The 22353-nt window shown below is 44.1% G+C and overlaps 1 protein-coding gene across 2 annotated transcripts in view; it reads left to right on the top strand.

The window, feature by feature from the left end:
• The first annotated feature begins 2742 nt into the window (after positions 1–2742).
• EBF2 (EBF transcription factor 2) overlaps positions 2743–22353 on the top strand; it is a 126438-nt gene continuing 106827 nt past the window's right edge. The window contains exons 1-6 of one of the 2 annotated variants that reach the window (XM_031063575.1): positions 2743–3333; positions 5581–5737; positions 6716–6779; positions 7046–7101; positions 7469–7542; positions 13383–13451. In XM_031063575.1, coding sequence (XP_030919435.1) covers positions 3203–3333; positions 5581–5737; positions 6716–6779; positions 7046–7101; positions 7469–7542; positions 13383–13451 — 551 coding nt within the window. In that variant the 5' untranslated portion in view covers positions 2743–3202. The remainder of the gene's footprint in view (positions 3334–5580; positions 5738–6715; positions 6780–7045; positions 7102–7468; positions 7543–13382; positions 13452–22353) is intronic. The other variant, XM_005428946.2, reaches the window with a different exon arrangement.

The following is a 22353-nucleotide window of genomic DNA, read 5'->3' as shown; positions in this document are numbered from 1 at the left end:
TTTTTTTTTTCCTTTTTTTTCTTTTTTTTTTTTTTCCCCGGAGTGAATTTGCATCAGAAGAGTCCAAGCGATGGGCTTTTCGCTTGGTTTAACTACAGTTTGGGCTTGAAACGGGGAGTCTAGATCAGCAGTCTATAATTTCAGAAGTATTCAAGGACTCCTGCGCTATTACAGTGTATCTTAAAGGCGAGAAACTTGGTTGGGGGACCAAATTCTGTCCCCGAAAGCGCTTCCCCTGCCTGGAGCGGCGCAGCTCCCCCACCCTTCCCCAAGCCCCCCGCGATCGTGGGGAGGGGGCAGCCCACGGCCTCAGCTCCCGCGGGCCCAGGAGGGGACGATGCTCCCGCATCTGTGCCCCGAGTGCCGAATTCTGGCAGCAGCTGTTTGGGGCGAAGGGAGCGCTTCTCCCCTGACCTGCGCTGGTGGCCTCTGACCCGCACGAATCCCTGCGAGCGGGGTCCCCCGGGGCCACGGCACACGAGCCCCCTTTGTTCGCGGGGCTGCAGCCACCGGCCTGGGGCTCACAGAGCGGCCGGGTTGGACCCGACCTTGCGGAGATGGGATGGGCTCGGGTTATCAGGGAGCGTTCTCTCCTTGGGAGCGCATCGGCCAAGGTTGCAGGGAGGGGGAATTCCGCCCCCTCCCCTTCCGCCCCTGCCTAGGGTTTAGGAACAAACGTAGGAACGGTCGGAGTGGTATTGCCAGAAATTATCTTAGTACGAAGAGGGGGCTTTTACTCGAGGAAATGTACCAACGCCTATTGCGAAACGGTAAAAAAGCCCCGCTATAATATGCCTTACCATCGCCTATATATTTATCTTACATGCTCTGGTTTTTCACTTTTAGAAAGTATTTTAAAAAGCATCTTGCCCTGTTTGGGCTTTCTAATACAAAGAAATTGCATCTCAGAGGCGCTAAGATCATATCTTGAAAGATTAACCTCCACCCTCTACCTCGTCAAACTGCTGTTGCCTTTCTCTAACGTTAAAATAACGCCAGCCTCGCCTTTTGCTAACCTGGCAAAATCATTTCCTGCATATTTATCAATTTGGGGTGGTGGGTTAGCATGGCGAATTTCCTTGAACAAAGATTGGGTGAGATGTATTAGTTCATCCAATACCATGTCTGTCACTTATGTAGACAGAATAAATCTGAGTCCTGGCTTTGCCCTCAATCGTGCCTGAATTAAGGATACATTTTAATGAAAGTTTCATGGGAAGATTTTAATTTGAGATTCTTTTTGGAGAGAACTGTATAAAACTCCGTGAAAATACTCTTGCATTTAATAGGTGGCATTTTGAATCGCGGCTGAACGTGGATGGAAGGAGTTCCGATTTATTTGGAAATGGAAATTATACTTCGATCCCGTTAAAAAAAAAATCAAGCAGGTTAAAGAGAGGAGCAGCACATAATGAGTCAAGGAAATCCTTGAATCCTTGCGCTGTGCCTTTAACTACCGAACATCTGATTCCCTCATCTGGCAGATGGTCTCTGAGCACAGATTTGCATTCATTGTCTTGAAATCTGTTTTCGCGTTGGTGTTATATAGATTTCGAGGCAGATCTATACACAGATCAGAATACAAAAGGGCGAGGAGGAAAATATCGCCAAGGCAGAGCACTTTTAAAAAATAAACTAAAATAAATGCAGACGTAGGTATGGTCCGGGGTCACCGCGGGCCGGGCTGGGCAGAGCTCCGGTTTCCTTTAATGGGAAATGCTGCCTATATGGGATGGTATAAAAAGTTTTAAGATGATCTGACAGCTCTCAGGGTGTAACTTTGGAGTCTGCTGGGTGCCTGGAAGTCTTGGGCTGGCTCTTGCCTTGCAGGCAGCCTCTGCCTACACCCTCCCCCAGACCCATTTCTCTTCCTCTGGGCAATTTTTCATTTTAAATCCCGCGCCTGGGAGCGAAGCGGCCGCTGCCCGTGCGGCGGCTCTGGCAGCGCAGCGCGGTCAGACGGACAGAGCTCGCTGCTTTCAGCGCAGTTTGGCTGTTCTGGGGCAGGACAGGTCGGGGTGAGGCTGCTGGGACACCGCGATGAACCCGGGACCCCGCGATGAAGCCGCGGCTCCCGTGCCCGGCTCCGCCTGTCCCGGGACTGGCGCGCTCCTCCCGCTCCGGCCCCGCGCTTTCAGCGCACTCTGTGCGGTCTGGGGCAGCACCGCTCGGTGTGAGGCTGCCGGTCCCTGGCCATAACCCATCGCGATAAACCGTCACGATAAACCTGCTGTTCCCCTGCCCGGAATTCGGCAGCCGCGAGGGGGGCGGTGGGCGTGCTCCTTGCAGCCCAGTCCCGCAGCTTTAGTTCAGTTTGTGCGGTCTGGGGCAGCACCGTTTGGTGTGGGGCTGCCGGGCTGTGGCGATAAACCCATCGCGATAAACTCGCGGTTCCCCTGCCCGTGCTCCAGCTGTGCCAGGGTGTGCGGCGGACGCGCTGTTTCCAGCCCGGTCCTGCTGCTTTAGCACGGTTTGTGCGGTTTGGGGCAGCAGCGCTCGCTGTGAGGCTGCCGGGATGTGACCATAACCCATCCCCACAACCCGATCGCGACATCCCGATCGCGACAGTGCCGCGCTTCCCCTGCCCGGGCGCGCTCCTTCCACCCGGGAGCCGCGCGGGGGGCGGAGCGCGGCCTCGCCATTCAACCAATCGCGGCGCGAGATGCAAATGAGATGTCCTTATGTGGCCTGGGCCCCGCCCCGCGCACCGCCCGTGTCACCATTGATGGCGCGGCGGGAAGGGCCGGGCGGGACCGGCCGCGCTCCGGCTCCGCTGCCGCCTCGCCTCTGCAACTTACCCCACAGCTCGTGGCTTTTCCCCCTTCCTTCCTTCCTTCCTTCTTCCTGAATTAAGCAGCGATCAATCCTTCTCCCCGTTGTCTGTTTGAGGAACAGGTGATCCTCGTTAGCGGCGATCGGTTTCTGGATGCGGCTCCCTCGTCTGCGTGTGAAGGATGATTATACCAGGCGAGACTGAATCAGCGTAACTTTTACTTGGCAAGAGGAAAAACTTTCTTCCCCGTTTGAAGGTGTTAAAAACACGAAGCGTTAAAAAGCAGAAGAAGTTGGTTTTAAAGCTGAACTTCACTTTCCTGGGATTTGTGTGTCAAATTCAAAGGCTGCGTCGTTTTGTTTTTCTTTTTTTTTCCTTCTCCCTTATCTCCCAAAAGGAAACTGTTGCTAGTTTGCATAGACTTTTTAAATGTTTGGAATTCAAGATACTTTAGGAAGAGGACCAATTCTGAAAGATAAATCTCTGGGTTCTGAGATGGATTCCGTCAGATCCTGGGTCAGAAACGTTGGGGTTGTGGATGCAAACGTAGCAGCACAAAGGTAACCGTGACTACTTCTCTCCCACCTTTCCCCTGCTGCCTTTTTTTTTTTTTAAGCAAATCTTTTCATTATGCCCCGTTGTTAGCATTTGATATTAATTTTTTTTTCCTCTCTGTCCCCCTCCCGGTCTCCTCCAGTCAGCGAAAAGTGAAGGTTGGAGCTAGAGCTAGGCAGCAGCGCTCCAAAACCGGAGAGCATCAGGAGTCCCAACACCCAGTGCGGGGCTCAGATGACAGCGAGACGGGATCACTCTTTTATTTTCTGCCCCAGGAAGATGTGTGGGGCTCTGGATTGGTTGTTCCCAGCGATCCACTTGTCCCTGCTTGCTGGGCCAGACAGCCGAACAGAAGGGGGCCAAGTTAGAATTAACTTAAATGCGGATGTCAAACCCGAACTCCCCCAGCCCATCTTGTTTTGCTTAATTCACGGTGGGCATGGCCGAAATCGTCACCCGTGGTTTCCGGGCAGGCAGGGCAGGGTCTGAGGGAGCAGGGGAGGCCACAGGCACACCGGATCCCCGCGGGCATCCCGCAACCTGCGGCCATCCCGTGCCTGCCCGCCTGGAGCACCTGCCCGAGCGTCCGAGAGCTCTCTGCTGAGCTGAAATGGCTCTGAACATCCCGAAATTGGGGCCTGGCTGTTCGCTTTCTACTTGTTTGGGCGGGTTATCACCATTTACGCCCCATTTTTATTTTCTCTTCCCAGCCAAGTCGGTACAGGACAGTTATCCCAGTCTCTTCCCGTTAGGGGTAAGATGACTAAAACTCTTTGGGGTAAATTTTTTCCCCCTTGCTCTCTGGATAACTTAAAAAAAAAAAAAGTTAAAAAAGAAAGTAGTAGCATCGGGCAAGGCTAATTTGGGAACCCCGGGAGCAAGCAGGATTTTATTTAGTATTAGAGACAAGGTGAAAGGCGTGAAACAGCAGAGGGGACTTCAGATGAAGCAGATGTTTTAGAAATAGTACATCCATGCCCCCACCCACGGCCTGATCTGGCAGCAAGGTTTTCCAAGCACCATGGGAGGAGTTATCAGAGTTTTATGAATGTCGATAGAGGGTTTAATAAATACGGTTGAGGGGGAAGAGGTTTATCCTTGAGGAAACTGAAAGTAAAAGGAAACAGCTCCTGACAAGGCTCCAATTCACGGGAGCGGTGGAAGTGCAGCCGCGTTGTGCTGCCTGCTGGCATCGTCAGGTTTTTCTCCCAGATGTTCCTAACAAACCAATAAATCCCAATTTTTACATGCAGAATGAGAGGAATCCCCAAGCTAGGTGCAGTTGTGGCGGATGTGGTGAGTTCACACCGTACCTCATTGGCAAGGAAAACACAGGGAAACATCTGTAGTGCTCTGAAGGAGTCAAATACTTTTGCCAGTGCTGTGGATCTATTTGGGGGACTAAAACCCAAAGCTGTCCAACTCCTAACTAGTCTCACACATAGACTTAATCTGTCTATTAAGTAATTTGGAGGTGCTCATACTCACCTATTTTCTTCTCAGGAAGTAGAAATTGGCTTTAGGGAGAGGGAACTGCAACTAATTTCACAAAGAAATAAAGCTGCAGTCAGGGATATCGTGGGTAAACAGAAGCATTTGAATCTTTCGAAGCCGGGAAATGCGTGGGAAACATCACAACGTTTTCTGCAGTCAGGGACAAGATTTTCTCAAGGGCTGGTTAACCCGAGACTAAATTCTTTCAGTTTAAATCAGAGATTCAATTCACAGGAATCAGTTCAAGTCAGTGACTAAAGTCAAACTTCGCTGCCAGGGGAAGTGGCTGCTCTGCTCGAAAGTCGTTGTCTCTGACCAAAACGGAGGTGTCCCCGAGTTGACATCCTGCCTGTAGGAAAGATTTTTAGGGTCGCTCGTTTTTTCCTCCAGGAAAAGGGACCAGGACCAGGATGTGCAAAGAACACTTCCAGACCCTCTGACGCGTTACAGCACTTCCCACCCTGCCGCATTCCAGCAAGGAGCGGTGACAGACAGGGAAATAAGTGGAGGAAGGAAAACACTCGCTGCCTTTAGCACTAACCCCTCTCTGTAAATCAGCCTGTCCTGGGGTATGCAGGGAGCGGGGCCACGCCGAAATTCGGGTTCCGGCGCCCGCGGCCCCGGCTGCAGCCCGGCGCTCGCAGGGACAGACCGAGCGCGCTCTGCCTTTGCTGTTGTTGTTTTGCCGTTACTGCTGCACAACCTGGTAATGTCTTTGTCTCTCCCCCCTCACCCCATCCCGTGTGTTTCCTCCACAGCGGAGTAGCTTTGTCCAGAGCCCACTTTGAAAAGCAGCCACCCTCCAACTTGAGGAAATCCAATTTCTTTCACTTTGTTCTGGCTCTCTACGACAGACAGGGGCAGCCCGTGGAAATAGAGAGGACAGCTTTTGTGGACTTTGTAGAAAATGATAAAGTAAGGCTCCTTACTCTTCTTCTTCTTCCTCTTTTCCTCTCCAATTTTGATATTCTCCCCCCGCTGAGCTGCCAGCTTCTAATACCTGTTGTCCCTGAAAAAATATAACCATGGTTTGGTCAGGGTTCAGGTGCTGTGGTAGAGCTGTAACCCTGTGTGTGCTGCTGTGGTTAAAAACGGTTGGAAGCCTCTGCTCTGTATTGCGAATTTCATTCACCCACTAAAACTAAAATAAATAAAATTCATGGGGGATAAATGCACTTAACTTTTTTTTTACCTACCACATCTGCCAGGTTTTATTAGTACCCAAACAGAAGTGGAATCTGACCTGTAAATATGTCAGATTATCATTGAATGTGGTTATATGTATTTCGTAAGGCTCCAAACTCAATGGCAGAACTTGAAAAGCATTTGGTTTTGGATTTTAATTCCACGTCTTGACCACTTCGCATTTTTTCAGTTATTTTCTTAGCCATGAACAAGATTTTTTTGAACTGTGAATCATAAATAATTATCTTACAGGAAATTACATTACAAAAGGACATAAGAAATATCCCTGTAACACAACCTTCAGGAAATAAATATCAATTTTGACTCAAAGTAACACTATTGAAAAGCAATGATCACAGTAAAATCAAAAGCCATTGTGTTTTCCTGGTGCCAATCTGCTATATATTAAATGATTTGAAATGCACAAATTCTTCTCGATGTATTCCCTCGAAAAAGTTGAGAGCATAATGGCAAATAAGTGAGGGAAAGAACTTCTTGAACTCCTACAGGAAAAGATGTCAGGAGTATTTTGTAGTTTGTCCTGGGTCACTTGGAAGGTTAATACATCCCAATCAGTGGATTCACCTCTTAGAATTTTAATCAACTTTGTTGTCACTTCCATCATGATTATCAGCTCTTGCATTTTAAACGTGCCAAGTGTAAGTTCTGGAAGGATTTTCCCCCCCCTTTTTTCAAATTCCCTTTCAGGAGCAAGGCAACGAGAAGACGAACAACGGCACACACTACAAACTCCAGCTCCTCTACAGCAACGGTGAGTGCCCTTCCCTGGCACCTCCTGGGGGCTGTGCAGTGAGGCAGGGTCTGGCTGTTGGTGCTGCGGCTTCCAAAATATACTGAAATTCCCTTGCATGAGGCCCCTTCAGTTCAGGGATGGGCCCAGGAGTTTACATGGGCTTGGGAAACAGAACTACCTGGGATGCCGAGGGTGTCTGATATGGCACTGACCGGGTTTGTTCTGCTGCTCTTAGGGCAAGATGCCTGTGGAATGTTATTTATCCCTGCTCTCCCTCACTCTAGGTGTCAGGACAGAACAGGATCTCTATGTGAGGCTCATTGATTCTGTCACCAAGCAGGTGAGCTGGGCTGATCTGTGCCAGGCTGTCCTGTCCCACCTCATCTTTCCTGTTTGCTCAACATTTCCTTGCATGTTTTTCCTTCTCTGTTTCATTTTGGTCTCTTGCTCAGCTGTATTGCAGGCCTATTTTGGAGAGTAATTGAAAATTGTGCTTTAAGTCTCTTTTTTCCCTCTGTGGACTGTTGGTTTTTATCTACTTTGTAGCAATATTTATGTAAAGCTGTTTTCCCTGCACATAAAGGGGAAGGTGTTTATTTGCAGGTGATGGTGAGCAGTGGTAAAATCCCTTCTCCTCACATCTGAATATTCTGAGGAATAAATAACCCCCGATGCTCCTGGCTTACCCCTTCTCTTAATTTTTGTAGCCTATAACTTACGAAGGCCAGAACAAGAACCCCGAGATGTGCAGAGTGTTGCTCACCCATGAAGTCATGTGCAGGTAAGATGATTTGATTAACGCATCATTTGTGAGCTTTGCTTCCCAAAATGCTGGAAGAGCCTCTCCAAGGAAATTTTAAGTAGAGAGATTTTGATTTTGTTGTTTGTTTATTTTGCTGCTGGCTCAGAGAGGGTCTTTGTGTAGGAAGACTTTCTCTTTATGTGGGTAATGCTTGCTTGAGTTCAAAACAGATATTTGGGGGAGGTTTCCTATTTTTTTTGCTATTAATTTTTCCTGCAGGAGATTCAGCAACCACAGCTGCACTATTTTTGTTTAAAGTAGGCCTTTGCATGTGTTGTTTAAATCAAGACTTTTATGTGCTTATTGCTCATAAAATTTCTGCTCACCTTATGAGAATGAGAAGTTTAGTTTATATATTTTTACCTGAAAAATGCAGGATGTTCTTAATGCAATTTCCTTTGGTGAAATATTTTCATTTTCTCAATTAAAGTGGCATCATTAATGTTCTTTAATTTTGGGCAGTTCTACCCCACAAGAAAAAACCCTCAAACCCTTCCTTTCACTAATATTTAGGGGCCTTCTACTTTTTAATTAAAACAAAAAAAGGACACTATTTTTAGCATTTAAATTTATAAATTAGAGGGTGAAATGACTTGAGGATGTTTTTAATAACTTTTGTATAAGTCTGAACTTACATGTACCTTATGTATGTATGTCGTGCTTCCATGGTAACTTATTACTTTTCCTGTTCTCTGGTAATTAAATTTTTTTTCAATACATATAATAATGCAAACAGTCAATGTTCTTGTATTAAAATGTGCTAAAATGTGCATAGAATGTTCATAAAACAAGAGGCAAAACCCATTCGTGACCTTTATTATACACAGTTTGTGATTTATTGTATCACTAGGAGAGGGTTAAGCTGGTGGACTCAGTGTTGCTTCTTTTAATGGCTCAGCTTGCTACCTGATTGTTATTTTGTAATTAAAGTAGCCTTTTAAGTTAATGTAGCAGTGAGAGAAACCTATTTGGACAGAATTTTTACCAAGGGGAAGTCTTAGTTTCAGTAATTAATTAGGTCAATAATTCCATTACTTTTTAATAGAATATGAACCAGGTATTCAGTATTAAACAAATGTATTGTTTCTCTGTTGTGTGTAGCTCTCCTTAATTAAGGAAATTAGCTTTTGACCAGTATTTTCATATTTATGCCCAAACACAATGTATATCACATATGAGGGTTGCACTGGGTGGGCTTTACAAGGGTCTGGTGATGTAGTGGCAAAGATCAAAGGTGTATAAGGGACTTTCTGGCACGTTTAGAACTCAGGTATATAATTATATATATATGTGTATATGCATCCATGCTGTTGAAATGTTTCACTATAACCAGTGAAAATTAGAGAAGAAAAGTCTGATTTCTCGTGCAATTGGGTTGTGGTTTGTGATAACATAAGAGCATTGAGCCCATTTCATGTCTTCACTCTCCCTGCACAGAGCGCAGTTCTGATTTGGAAGTTCAAGTATTTCAGCACCTTCTCATCCAAATGGACGTGTTTGATCTAAAATTAATTTGGGCTTTCCCCCTGCTTCCTCTCCCTGCCTTTATGGTATCAAATGCTCTGCTCAGCTTTGATATTTCTGAGCTCCAGTGATGCTTGCAAACCTCCTCTGTGCTTGATTTAAGGTAGCGTTGCACAAATCTAAGCTATTATTCTGATTATTCTCAGCTCTGCTGCTTGATAGATTAACCAAGGAAGAATTACAACTCAGGAACGTCCTTCCCATGTAAAACACAGATTAGTGAAGGGAATCAAAAGCACTCTGTAACCTAATGAAGACATTTGATTTTAAATGTCGTGTTTTCCTGAAGTATCTCTGAGCAGGACGCTGTGTATTCTGAAGAGGCATTACACACATCACTTTGAATAATGCCAGGGGAATGGCTCCAACTCTAGTTAAACTTGACATTTTATTTTATTTCTTTTAAGTACAATAATCAAATCTTCCTCATTGTGTGCTGCTTAAGTGGCAGCATCAATTTTTAAAGCCTCTAGTTTAGTTTGCATTAGGAACAGTACATAAAATTTTAATGCACTGTACCCACTCTGCTGTCGAAATTGATGCCTACTGCTTCTGAAAAGGAAAACAAGAAGGTTCTGTCTGTGTTTCTGCTCCTCTTCCAATCCTCCCTAGTAGCAGGTAGGGTTTTTTAGGGGGCATTTTTCTGTACATAACCACACATGAAGATATTTTTTGCTGCGTGGAGACGAGCTCCTTGGAAAGTGCCCGTCTCTCCCTCAGACGGTGACAGATGCCTGCTTAGCAGGAAAGTTGTCTAAATATTGATACGGCTGCACCAATCTGTCACAGCCATTGAAAGTCCAGCTCTCAATAATTAGTGCTTTCAGGGCTTCCAGTGCGAGCCTCCATTTATAAATTTCCAACCTGAATTTTTTTCCCATTTGCTTCTTATGGCCTAATAGGAACAGTTCCTATTAGGTGACTTTGTGTGGAATAACACAGTCCTGAGGGCTGAGGGCTGGAAATCAAGGTAAAACACCTTCCTCTCCTGGAATAACTCCCCCCCCCCCCCCCCCCCCCATCTTCTTCCTTTTCTTCCAATTATCCACTAAGAGGAAACTCGTTGTTATGCTGCTGCCAGCAACCCCCTACGCCCTCAATGCTCAGAGGGTTAAAAGGTATTATAATTCGAACAGAAGTAGTCTCAGGGTCTACAGCTGGCTAATAACAGAGTTGTATTGAGTGGAGTGAGCCCCACAGCTGTGACTTTCGCCACAAGGCTCAGACTAGACGGGAGCTCTAATCAGCTGGGCCAGGCGGCCACTGGGGCCCGCGTCTTTATCGGCCAGATGGTGTGAATTTAGACACTTTTGTTATGCAATTGCAGGGAGGAGTTGGGCAGAAGAAAACAAAACAAAGGCCGCCATGCTGTGAGCTTATTTGAGTTTGAAATTAGAGACAGATTTTTTTTTAATTTTTTTTTTTTTTTTTGTGTTGGAGTGAGGGGAGGGAAGTTGAGGGATGAATTTTAAAACCATTTTAGTCAAGTGTGAGGAGGGGAAAGGATGGAAGCTTGGTCTTGGCATGGGGTTTCTGGGGTGCTCAGCTTGTAGGGCTGGGGTTGTCTCTGGGAACTTTCTGGGTTTGATTTTAGTTTTCCCTGGATCATTCTTAACATAAACCATCATTTTGACCATGTAGATCTCACTAGAGGAGAAAGTATAACAAAGAGATGTAGAAAATAATCTTAAGTCTTGATATTCTTGTCTTAAGCAAATGAGCCTCTCTAAAAGTGTGTTCCCAGCCCAACACTGCAGCAGAAATGTAATTGTTGGTGAAGTCATGCCAATAATTTGCTTGAAGAGAATATTGAAGGTTTGATCCTGGACCACCAGCGTTTGGGGGTTTTGGCTTGGACTGAAATTGGAACCAGTCAATTCTGTTACAGACAGCACTTCTGAAACCAACCAAGTGGAAATGTTATTGCTTGGATATGGGGTGAAACTCTTGGAAATGGGGATTTAAAGATTTAAGAGGTATGTTTGCTCTAATGTTGGGCTGAAACATCCTCAGTCCCACTCTGATTTACGTGCAAACAGTAATTCCTTCACTGGAAGTGGCTCTTCTCTCTCATCAAGATTTTTTTTCATATATTTGGGCTCAGAAAACACCATGGTCAAAGGGGAAAAAGTCTACCACTTACAAAGATCTTTCCTCAGCTGTGATAGGCATGTAGATATCCGTGAAATATTTGGAGAACTTCAGCTGCAAGCCACAGTTTTAGAGGGAAAAGATTTGAATATTACAAACATAAAGTTCAGAACTGCAATAATAGTGGAAATAGAAATAAAACAGGATGCAATTGCTTCTGAACCCAGCCACATTGTGCTCAGTGTCACATAATTCATCCTAAAATGCTCTGTCAAGAAGTGCCACCATCCCTGGAATCACTACAGAATTTTTTTTATTTTTTTGCTTCAACATAATGGCCTGTAAAGCAGCAAAGATTTTATTCCAAATGTTATTTTCCATGTGTTGCTATACTGGACATGTCAAAGTACATCCCAAACTGATGTTCCTTTGAGAGGATTTTCTGCTTTTTTGGGGGGGGGTTATTATAATTTTCTCCTTTAGAAAGCATCTCCCATCTTGGCTCCTGGTATAAAAGTACTCCATTCTTTCTAAACTCTGATTAGGCAGTGAAATCCATAAACAAAGTGCTTAAAATAAAGTTGGGAGAGGGAGGGAGCGTGATGTTCTGTGCTGGTGTGAATTACCAGAGCTGCACTGAAGTCGATGGAGCCATGACAATTTACAGCAGCTACAGGGACTGCCCCAGGGATTTTTAAATATTTAGTGTATCCTTTTATTTTAAAAGGAGTAGCATCGATGAATAAGTGCAGGTTTGAGGCAAGGGGAATGTAGGAATGTTGAAACAGTTAGAGCTGTTATTCAAACAGATCTGCTCTTTCCAGCTCACGTGGATGGGCAATTCCAGCCCCAGAGCAGGAACTTCCTGGAAACTGGAGGAAATGTTGGGATTTTTCATAGCTGAAAGAGGGTTTTTTTGTCTAAATGTTCATTTTAGGCATTTATAATTAAATATTAGGCATATCAAGAAAAAAATGCCCACTTTAATATTTTATTCTGCCTTTAATGAATTCGAGTATTTTATTTATTTCTTCTTTTAATATTTATTTATTTATTTACTTAAAAAAAGTCTTTATTTTATTCTGGTTGGAATTGCTCCCCAGTTGGAAAGCTCTGATACTCAGAGGGCCTGAGAATTTTGCAGATGTATTTGGCACCCCTGTACAAAAACCCACCAAAATTTCGTCATCCCATGTGTGTAAATTTGAACAGAAATCTCTGCAAAATATGGAAAATATCTTCTAGAAAGGCATCTGATCTGGTGGCTTTTGAGGGATGTGGGACTTCTGATAGAGACTTTTTAAACTTTTGGGTGCCTCCATCCTCCCTGTCCCATGCTGGCTTTGACTGGAACAAAAAACCTGAGCATGAAAACAGCTTAAATCTTCTCTGTTGCTTCAGATTATTAAAAGTGGGGATTTCAGAGCAAGGACTGTTTTTAAAGTCTGTTTAACTCCTGGTACTCAGCTACTGTGTGTGCAGGAGCATCATCCATGTCAGTGATTATATCAATGGAAATAATGAACTGTCTCTTGATTTTTAAATTTTTATTATTATTTATTATAATTAATATTACCACTGAATGTGTACAAATTAATACTTATTCTTAAGGGTTTATCACTGAAGCAATTGCAAAGGGATTTCAAAACCCAACCTGAAAAACATCTCTTCAGATCCTTTGTAGGATCTAAATATGTTCAGTTTCTGGCTTTTCATGGAGTGCTGAAGTTTTCAGTAACCATATAAAACTTTGATATTTAATAATAAAAAAAAAATACAGTAATATAAAAAATATTATAGGAATATACCAAACGATTAGGTTGCTTATAGTCAGTTCTAACACCTTTTGATGGACTTTTAACCCCACATAACCCATTTGGTTCTGCCTGTAATGACATTATGACATCTGTTAATCACTTATTAGACCTTTATGAATATCACCTCAGTCTCAAGTGTGGCCGTATTGCTGTTCATTTTTGGCCGGGTAATTCAGAATAGATTACAGGGAGCTAAGTGCCAAACTCCAGCTGGAACCAGCCAGGACTTAGGCACCCAATTCCCTTAATTTTCCCTTCTGGAAAGCAGAATTTTTACCCTTCCAGGCATATATCGAGTGCTGAAGGTTTTCTGACAGACTTTGAGCTGGTTCTTTGCTCTCAACTGTCCCGGTGGTTCTTTAATTTTGCTTTTCTCTCCCTCTCCAGTCGGTGCTGTGAGAAGAAAAGCTGTGGCAACAGAAATGAGACTCCATCTGACCCCGTGATCATTGACAGGTAGGAGATGAATTCCCATTTTCCTGCAAAAGCATCCCAAAATTGTTGTTTTTCACTTTGAATCATCAGAGATTTTTTCTCACTGGTTATCTGTTGATGTCTCCCATTTGGGGACCTTGACAAAATTTATGTTTATTTTTTAAATGAAATTAATTTCTATTGTGACCAAATATTCCATGTGTGCACCTGGAACATTCTCTCCTCACCAGGGATGGGATCCAACTGGATTACTGAGACAGATAAAGCTTGGAGCAGCCTGGCAGCTTCACTAATGCTCTTTATCAAAAGAGAAACGTTTTTGTAGAAATGTGGGGAGAAAAGGAGGGGTAGAAAGGCAAAAATGCAACATTAAATCTGACAGGTTGGGATTGTGAGCAATTTTATGTAGAACAGCTTTGTGTATTACTCAGTTTCAGTTCCAGGTTTAGGTCCTTTTGCTAGTTTTTAGGTCAATAACATAAATGGGGAGAACAGCAGTTTGTTAAACCATGAAGCGGCACTGTAAAAATAATGTGTATTTGGGGGAGCTTAGAAAACTTCCTTGTGGAGCTCACTGGGTTGAAATCTGGAGTTCAGCAAGGCTCAGACAGGGAAAATAAAACCAGGCAGAGCTGCTTCAGAAAGGAGCACAAATACAAGGGCTCCAGAAGGGGAACAGTAAATAAGGAAAGGACAGCAAGAAAATGTTTTCCCCCAGATTATTCTATAGTAACTGTTAAAAGGTTCCTTTTCCCTGAAGCAGATGCTACAAGAGAGCTGATGGTGGAGTGGATTGATTTTAGAGCCAGTTTTTATGCCTATCTGTGTCTGGCCTGCTCTATCTCCTCCCTAATAAGCTTTATTTGTCACAGTATTTCTGGTGGACTTGTTTTGGCATTAGAGCAGTAAAGCTGGTTTGAATAAAGATCTGCAATAATTTCCTTTTTTTTAATCTCAGAGTTAATCTAATTCATTTTGGAACTCTGATGAGGTTGTCCTTCTACCTTTACCCTATAGTTTTGCCTTTTAATTCTTTGCTCACAAGCTGTGGCTGGGGCCAGAGCAATCCAGAGCAATGAAATGGGCTCTTTGGGGAGCAGAAGTCCTGGATGTGCCATCTTGACCTTTCCTATGAAATTTCGAGCTTATTTTTGGCTGTGTTCATGCTTGGTATGAATGTGCATTTGGGAACTTTCCAGCCTGAAGTCTGAATTTTCTGGGAAGCAGCTCAGGATGGAAGGCCCTGGATTTGCCCCAGGATTGAGACCTTGACAGGGACAGTTCCTACCCCAGCTGAATTTGTAATCCTGAGCCAGCTGCTTATCCTCATACAAAGTGAAGATTCTGATGCCTCCTGGGGGGCTTTGGGATCTGCTGATGTAAAATGAAATGGAAACTATGAGAAAGGACAGGGTTTTTCTTTCTAACAACTGGGTGTAAAATGTGCATCACAAATCACCTGTTGTGCTCAGTGAGTCCCAAGCTTTTCTACTTTGCTCTAAGACTTCTCCTAATTTTGTATAGACCTCTCCTAATTTGTTCTGAGCCCAGAACCTTTCTCCTGCCTGCCCTGCTAACAGCAATAGACATTCTCTTGGCATGGAAGCATCCTCCAGGCTCAGTCTGGCAGTTCCTTTTTGTGTGTTGATTCTTGCCTTTCTGTGTGTGTGTGTCTCCATTCCAGGTGAACTCTGGAGCTCAGTGAGGGTAGATGAGGGAAATTAATCAGGGCTGCAGCCTGATAAAAGCTGCTTCATTCAGTTAAAGGCAGTCACTAAATCAGATTTAGGTCGCAGAGAGAAGAATTTATCCCAGCTCTGCCCTGCTGTCTGGAGGAGGCTTGGCTTGGTGAAAGAAGCAAAACTCAAAGCTAAATATTTTTCTTTTTTCTACCACTAACTGGTGGTGCAGCATCAAGAGAGTGACTCCTCCTTCTGGCAGAGTTATTTCTGCACAGTTATTTCTGTTCCGCTTCTTCACCCAGCGAAGCAGGGCCTGAGGAGTGAGGGATAATCCTGTGTGCTACATCCCCATCAGCACATGTAATGCAAGTAAAGCAGCAGAGCTGTGCTGTGCCTGTCTGTGCGCAGAGAAATCCTTGGCGTGTCTGTCATCCTCACACACCTCCACAGCACCAAAGTACAGCAGCTCAGGAGCTGAACTGCACACTCCTCTCCTCTAAAATGCACCCTGTGGGGTCATTTTTTATTGTCTTTCAAACAAGGAGGGTCCTGTGTGCCCTGGACTAGCTGGGCAGCAGCTTTGATTTATTTAGGGGGCCTTTCTATAGCTTCTTTAAAGGAAATCACCTGTGCTTAGGGACTTGGCAGCAGGTGGAATATAATTTCTGAAGTGCACCTTGCAGCCATGTGGATCAATAAATAGGGTGATATTTTCAGCTCAGTGATGCCTTCGTGGTGGGTTGCTGTTAATTTAAAATGAACTACAGGCTTTCTTTAAATAGTGATTGAAATACAGGTGTTTTTCCCTGGTGTGAAATGATAGGTCAATGTAAAAATCTGCCGTGTACCAACCTGGCTGTAACATTGTCTCGTGTCTCTGGAGAAGGGAAAAAAGGAAAATGGAGAGGGGAGAATTGCAAAAACACCTTTGTGTTATACAGAGCTCTGCCTAAGCAGTGTGGGCAAAGTGAAACAGAATATCCATGGAATAAAATTCCAGAATCTTTGAGATTAGAAAAGTCCCTAAGATCATTGAGTTCAACTGTAACACCATCATCAATATAGTGATTTCCCCTTTATTTGTTTCTCTCCCCACTTTTTACCTGCTGTGTGCTGGAGGGAGACAAAATTCACTGGTGTTCACCAAATCCTGGGGACTTGTAGCCCTGTTTAAAAAGCAAGAAATAGTTCAGTGGGAAAAAACTGTCAGTCCCGTTGCTGTTGTTGTTGGGCTTTTTCTTCTCCTTGAAAGAATTCCAAAAGTTCTGATGCTGAATAAAACATTTTTGCACTGACCTTTGCTCTGGGGACTGGATTTAGATCCGAAGGCCCTTGCAGTTATTTTTCCACTCCCTCTTGGAAATGAGAATGTTTCCATATGAAAGGGAACTTCTCTACTGAAATGCAGTGTGTGCCCTCTCCTGCTGGCAGAGGTCTGCAGGATACATTGGAATATTTTGGTTCCTGTGATGTTCTGAGCCAGAATTCCAGTGTAACCTCTGGACAGAACTGGATTTCAGAGCGATGCCTCTGATTTAACAGGGACGGCACAGCTCAGATCCTGCAGTGCTGCTATTACAGGAGTCCAAAATTGGGAATTCCACTACAGCCCAGGGCTGGAAGGACCTGGGATTGCGTTTTTAATCCAGAAGCACTTGCACTCCAAGGTTTTGGACAACATGAGCCATAATCAGTTCTCAAAATGTCACAGCAAGCTTTAATTTTGTGTGCACAACCAGAATTAGTGAGAGCTGAGTTGGTTCTGGTGTTCCTGTGGTGGATCCCAGCTCTGGTGCATTCATCCTGGATTTCTGCTTGCCTTTGGAAGTTGGTATCTGTGGAATTGGTTGGTTTAAGAGACATCAAATATGTAAATATTATCTTTTTTTCCCCTTCTCTCATGGCTGAAGTGCTGGTTCTTGATGTTCCTGGTAGTTCCTTGAAATTGGAGAGTGAACTTGGTGTTTCCTTTGTGGAAATTACAGGCAGGGATACGAGGTGCAGGTGCTGGGGAACTTTTGGATGGAAGGGTGAAAGCTCATTCCTTTGAAGATGGCACTTCCAATTGAAAACTGTATTTTGTTACACCTGTGCTAGAATTACTCAGTTTGTTGCCTTTCCTACCCTGCTTATCCAAATAAAAAGAACCTTGGTTGTGGGAGATGCAAATTAATTTAATTAATCACTTTACTGCAGATTTTCTCTCTCATTGTAGGTGAGTTGTGTAATTTTGGATATAAATTCATCAAATGGCAATGACCTTTTGATTTTTTTAGTTTTCTTTGTGTTCTTGAAGATTCAAGCTCTTTAGAGGAGGTTATTTTGTGTACTTGTTACTCTTAATGCTTTACTGAGTTTACTGAAGCTGTGGTTTAATTGAAGCCTCTGTGGTACAGGGGAGAATTAGTGTGAGTTTTTTAGTTGAAAAATTTGCTTTTTTGGTTTTTTACCTTTCCCCCCCTCCTTTTCTAAGAGAGAGAACCAGTCAAAAGAAATTTACATGTAATTAAAATGAAACCTCTTAAAACAGTCAAAAGAAATTTTCATGTCATTCTAATGAACATCTTAATTCAATTAAAAATGCAGTGTCACCAGGGTGGGACAGAATTTTTTTGCTCCTACAAGAGAAACTCCTCAGAACAGCACGGAAAGCTGGGAGAACAAACCCTGTGCTGTTTGTAGCTGCTGCCTCCACGGTCCTGTGCTCCCTTTGGGCTCATGGAATGAAGTCTTTTAGCTCAGGTTCTTTCAGAATCTGAGACACTGGGTCCAATTCCTTCTACTTTTAACTAAACTCCTTTTCCTAAACTGTTCCTAATTGACCTGGGAAGGATCTGGTGTGTGTTGCACATTTTATTAATTTATTTATTGGGATTGTTGCTGGGGAGGGAATGGAGGGGATTGGAGTGGATGGTTGGGATGGGGACGGGTGCCCAGTGTCTCCAGCTGGGTCAGCATCCAGTGGCACCAGCCAAGCACTGGGCACCCTGCTTTGGGGTGTGCTGGAGGGCAGCACGGACCAGCTGCCACATGCTGCAAGAGAAAAAATGAGGCTTTTGTAACTATTCCTTAACAAAAAGCCAAGGCCTGAGCACAGCTGGCAACTTGTCAGCCTCTCTGGGAAGGGGCAGAAGAGCCTGGATGACATCCCTGTGCCATGGGGGTCCATCCCTTCACGTGGAATTGAGGTGCAGGGATGGAGGTTTCCATCCTTGCTGGTGCCCTGCCCTCCCTGCTGCAGGGACAGAGGGCTGAGCTCTCCCACAGGCACTAAAAATCACTTCAGGGTTAATAGGGATGGACTTTACATCTTCTCTGTGTGTGTGTGTGTGTCCCTCTCTCCTGCCCCACTTCCCTCCTTGCCCTCTTCCCTCTCCCTAAAAACCCCAAAAGAACACATAGATGAATTTTCATTTTGAAGGCTCTAACTTCAAATAAGTGCAGACTTCTGACTGGGTTTTTTCTCTTTTTCTTCATTTTCTCTTCATCTCAGCCACCTGAAAAGGACTTTATCCCTTACCTCTCCCTTGGGGGTGATTCCAAAACCCACTGGGTAGCACAAGGGTGTTTCCTCATGCTCAGAGGCAGAACAGCAGGACTGGAGAGGCCTGGATTACATCCCCACTGACAGTGGGTTGCCCTGTCACCTTTAGTGACATAAGTCTGTGCCTCAGTTTCTCCCTTAATACAAAGCATTAGCAACTACCTGGCTGTGCAAAGTGGTTTCAGATACCTGAATAGGATTTTTGGGATTTATTTTTCCCATTCCTGGTGCCAGGAGGATTTAATCTGCATGGCAGAGTTTGATTGTTCCTGTTCTGCCCTGTTCTCTGTGGCCCTTGTGAGTCTGCCAAGGCAAAAGGAATGTCTGGGATCTGTTGCTGCTGTGGGGTGAAAGCAGGAGCTCTTCCCAGCTCCCTGTGTGCCCCAGTCCCCCCTTCCAAGCCCCCAAAACCTACAATGATCTCTCCCCTTGTCCTAGGGAGTCAAAGTCCTTTGTTCACTGCTAAACCCTGCTCTCCTGCAAAGAGCTGCTGTTGTGCCATCTGTCTCTTTATGAATTTTTTAGTAGACTGGATGTTTGTGGGGAGTCAGTAACTTAAAATTGCACTATCCCAGCCATTTGACAAGCGGTTCTCTTAGTGCCTAATTTGTTTGTTTCTTTTTATTTTCTCCTTTGAAAAAGAAAATTCTTTAGTAGTTTGCTGTCCAAAACATCTTGAAATCTTTGATGTGTGCAAACACTTAAAGCTTGTAAACAGACTAAACTGGAGAGTAGCTTGTGTCATTTAATCTTTTTCATTTAATGTTGACAGACAACAGATTTTCCAGCAAGCTGGTGAGTCAGAAGAAGCTTAAATATCTTTATGAGTGTGCTGGAAAAATGAAGAATGGACTGGTTGGGTCTGTGGAAGTCCTGGGTTCTGCTGCTTTCTCCCCATCACAGTCCCTGTATTTTTGTAGGCATTCACAGGGTCTGTGTTTAACTCTAAACTATGTATGTGATTTTCTGACTTTTCCTGATAACACAAAGACACAGTTGCTGAGAACTGATGTATGGAATTACTCAGGTGATGTGCAATTTGTTAAGTTTCTCTCCCCCAGCACTGTTGCTGGCTGCTGCTTCTGGAATGGAGCAAGAAATGAGATGGGTTTAAATCACTACTGGTTTCAAGTATAGATTAAACAGAACTGGAGAATTAAACAGAGCTGGAACTTTATTTCCACCTGTTTCTATTTCTGTTTTGTGCAGACTTTCTCCTGGCCATGTGCTGTCACTGATGGCATCTCTGCCCTCCAAACAGAGAAATGCCTTTTGAGATGTGTTAGAGGGAGCATGTGTGGGAGTGCCCACCAATATTGATCACTTCAGTTCCATTAGATCTGTAACTAGAACAGTTAGCTCATGTCCTGGTCTGAGAACTGTGAGGGAAACATGACTGAGCCTAAGCAAGGGCACCTTATATAATTTAAGAAATAAAATCTAACTATTGCTGCTACTGCCTGGAAGCCTTAAGAAAATAAGTCCAATGAAGACAAGACCCAAAGGATTTTAGCAGTTCTACATAAATCAGATAAACTTCCCTGATGCTCTAGAGCATCCTGGACACAAGCATGGATGGATTCCAGTCTTAGATTAGTTAAGATAAAAACATTTATGGTGCTTGGGCTAAATCCTGCATGAGTGATGCAAAGATGGGAGTAAAGCTGACACATGGTGTAGGAGAATCCTTGTTTCTTTTTAAATTGAGGCTTTTCCCTGTAAATAGGAAGAATTTGGTCCAGTTTTTGCTCAGAAACAGTGAATGAGAAGGTTAAGGGGCTGTTGACCTCAGAAGGACAGAGAGCAGAGTAAGGAGCCATTGGAATCAATGAGGTTGGTAGTAGTGGAAAGGGGAATGGAAAACAAGTTTCCCATGGACTAAAGCACCTCTGGGAATAGAAGCTGAGGATAAATTCACTGTGCAAACAGCACAGAAGAAATTCTGGGTATGTAGAGCAGCAGTGTGTGACATGGGATCTCCACAGCTCCACTCCTTGGCTCTGTGTTTGCCTGGCTCCATCTGCACTCATCAATAAAAATGCCAATATTTCAGAGTATTTGCATCCTAATGAAAGCATCCTCTGTGTATTTATGACCTGAAATACTCTTCTCACTTTTGCACTCCTCTTGGCCTCTGTCTAGACCTGGTTTTATGGACTTGTCACTTCATCTGCCCTAAGCTTTTTAGTTACTGCCTCTGGCTTTCCTTTTGAACCTTTTGTTTTTCTCTTCATCCCTTCCCTGTGGGTTCCTTTCACCATCTGTTTCTGGTGGGATCTCCCATATTTTCTGCCCTGTAAACATCCCAGGGTTTCAACCTCTCTGAAGGTGATTTCTTCACCTCAAAGTTCTCCCAATTAATGTGTTCCTGCTTTCAGATGGGATATGAAACAATTTGTCCTGCTTGGACAAATCCTTGTGAAGTGAAGAAAAGATTGAGACTGAAAGTACAAAATGTGCATCTGAAGCTTAAATCAGTTGGAGATGTGATTTTAAAGCTATGTTTCGCCCAAGATGATGTAGGAGACAGGATGTAGGACACACTGCACGTGAAGGAGTGGAACCCAAGTCTTGTATTCCAGGCTGGATCATGTAAGCATGTCCTGGAACAGCATTTTCCCTCTGCAGCTGTGACTCACATTCCCATCTTTCTCCCTGGTTTGGATCTTTAATATGCTGCTGTCATCTGAGCCATCCTTCTTTTTCCTCCTTTATTTTTCCTTTCTCTCCCCCTCTCCTCTGCTAGTTTTCCTCACAAATAAATGCTAATGTCTCCATGGGCATCCCACATACAGCTCCACGTTTGGTGGCTTTTCCTCCAAGTGGAGTCCATCCAGCCTGTAAATTGTATTGGATCAGTGAGCCCATAATGAGGCTTCTAAGTCCAAACAGGGCAAGTCTGCTGGGATTTTATTGTTCATAAAGCTCCTTCCCTAGGGAGTGATAGAGCCATTAGGTGTGTGCTGTGTTTAATATTTGGTCATGACAGGAAGCAATAATTTTCTATCTTTTACTGTGGCTCCTGAGTTGTTTTTAAGCAGTCAGCTTATTCAGTCTCAGTGGCTGTGAACCCATTAGGCAAACAGCTCTTCCCTCCATGAGTTTGTGTCTTCCTACAAAGGCTTGTTTCAAGGAAATAAAATTAAATCAAGGGGCAACTGGTTACCCTGTGGTGGCTTTTAATCCCTTGCCCTTCTCAGTGGCTGTCACTGACAGGGGTTGACATAAGGCTGTTTTCACCAGAAAATGGCATTTTTCATGCTGAATGAGATTAAAAAAAAATTATTCCAGCAGAGAACAACCACCAAAGCTCCCATGTGCATGGTGTGTTATGGGTTTGGGTATTTATCGTGTGCAAATCCATTATTTATTTCAGTGGAAGCAGCAGGAAGGTTGTATTTAAGTATTCCAGAAGTGGTTTTATGTCTATATAAACAGAAGAAAAATGAAAACAATAGTTTTGAGTGTAGCTTGTAGGAAGCTTCTCCTCTGACTGTCCCTTCCCTTGCATTCCCAATGCTTGTCTCAAAGAACAAGGCAACTTTCTCCATGGAATGTGTGAGGAATTCTGCACATTCTGTGCTTTTCAGCCTGATTATTGCAGGTGTTCCCTTGTTCTCTGCTTAGGTCTCTTCCTTTGCTCCAGAGGAAAAGTTTTCCACTTCTTCATTTCCCCTCTGGGTCCTTGTATTGGATC

The sequence above is a fragment of the Geospiza fortis genome, unplaced genomic scaffold (genome assembly GCF_000277835.1).
Source record: "Geospiza fortis unplaced genomic scaffold, GeoFor_1.0 scaffold176, whole genome shotgun sequence".
Taxonomy (NCBI): domain Eukaryota; kingdom Metazoa; phylum Chordata; class Aves; order Passeriformes; family Thraupidae; genus Geospiza; species Geospiza fortis.
The sequence above is the reverse complement of the archived record's forward strand: the minus strand, read 5'-3'. Positions and strand labels throughout refer to the sequence as shown.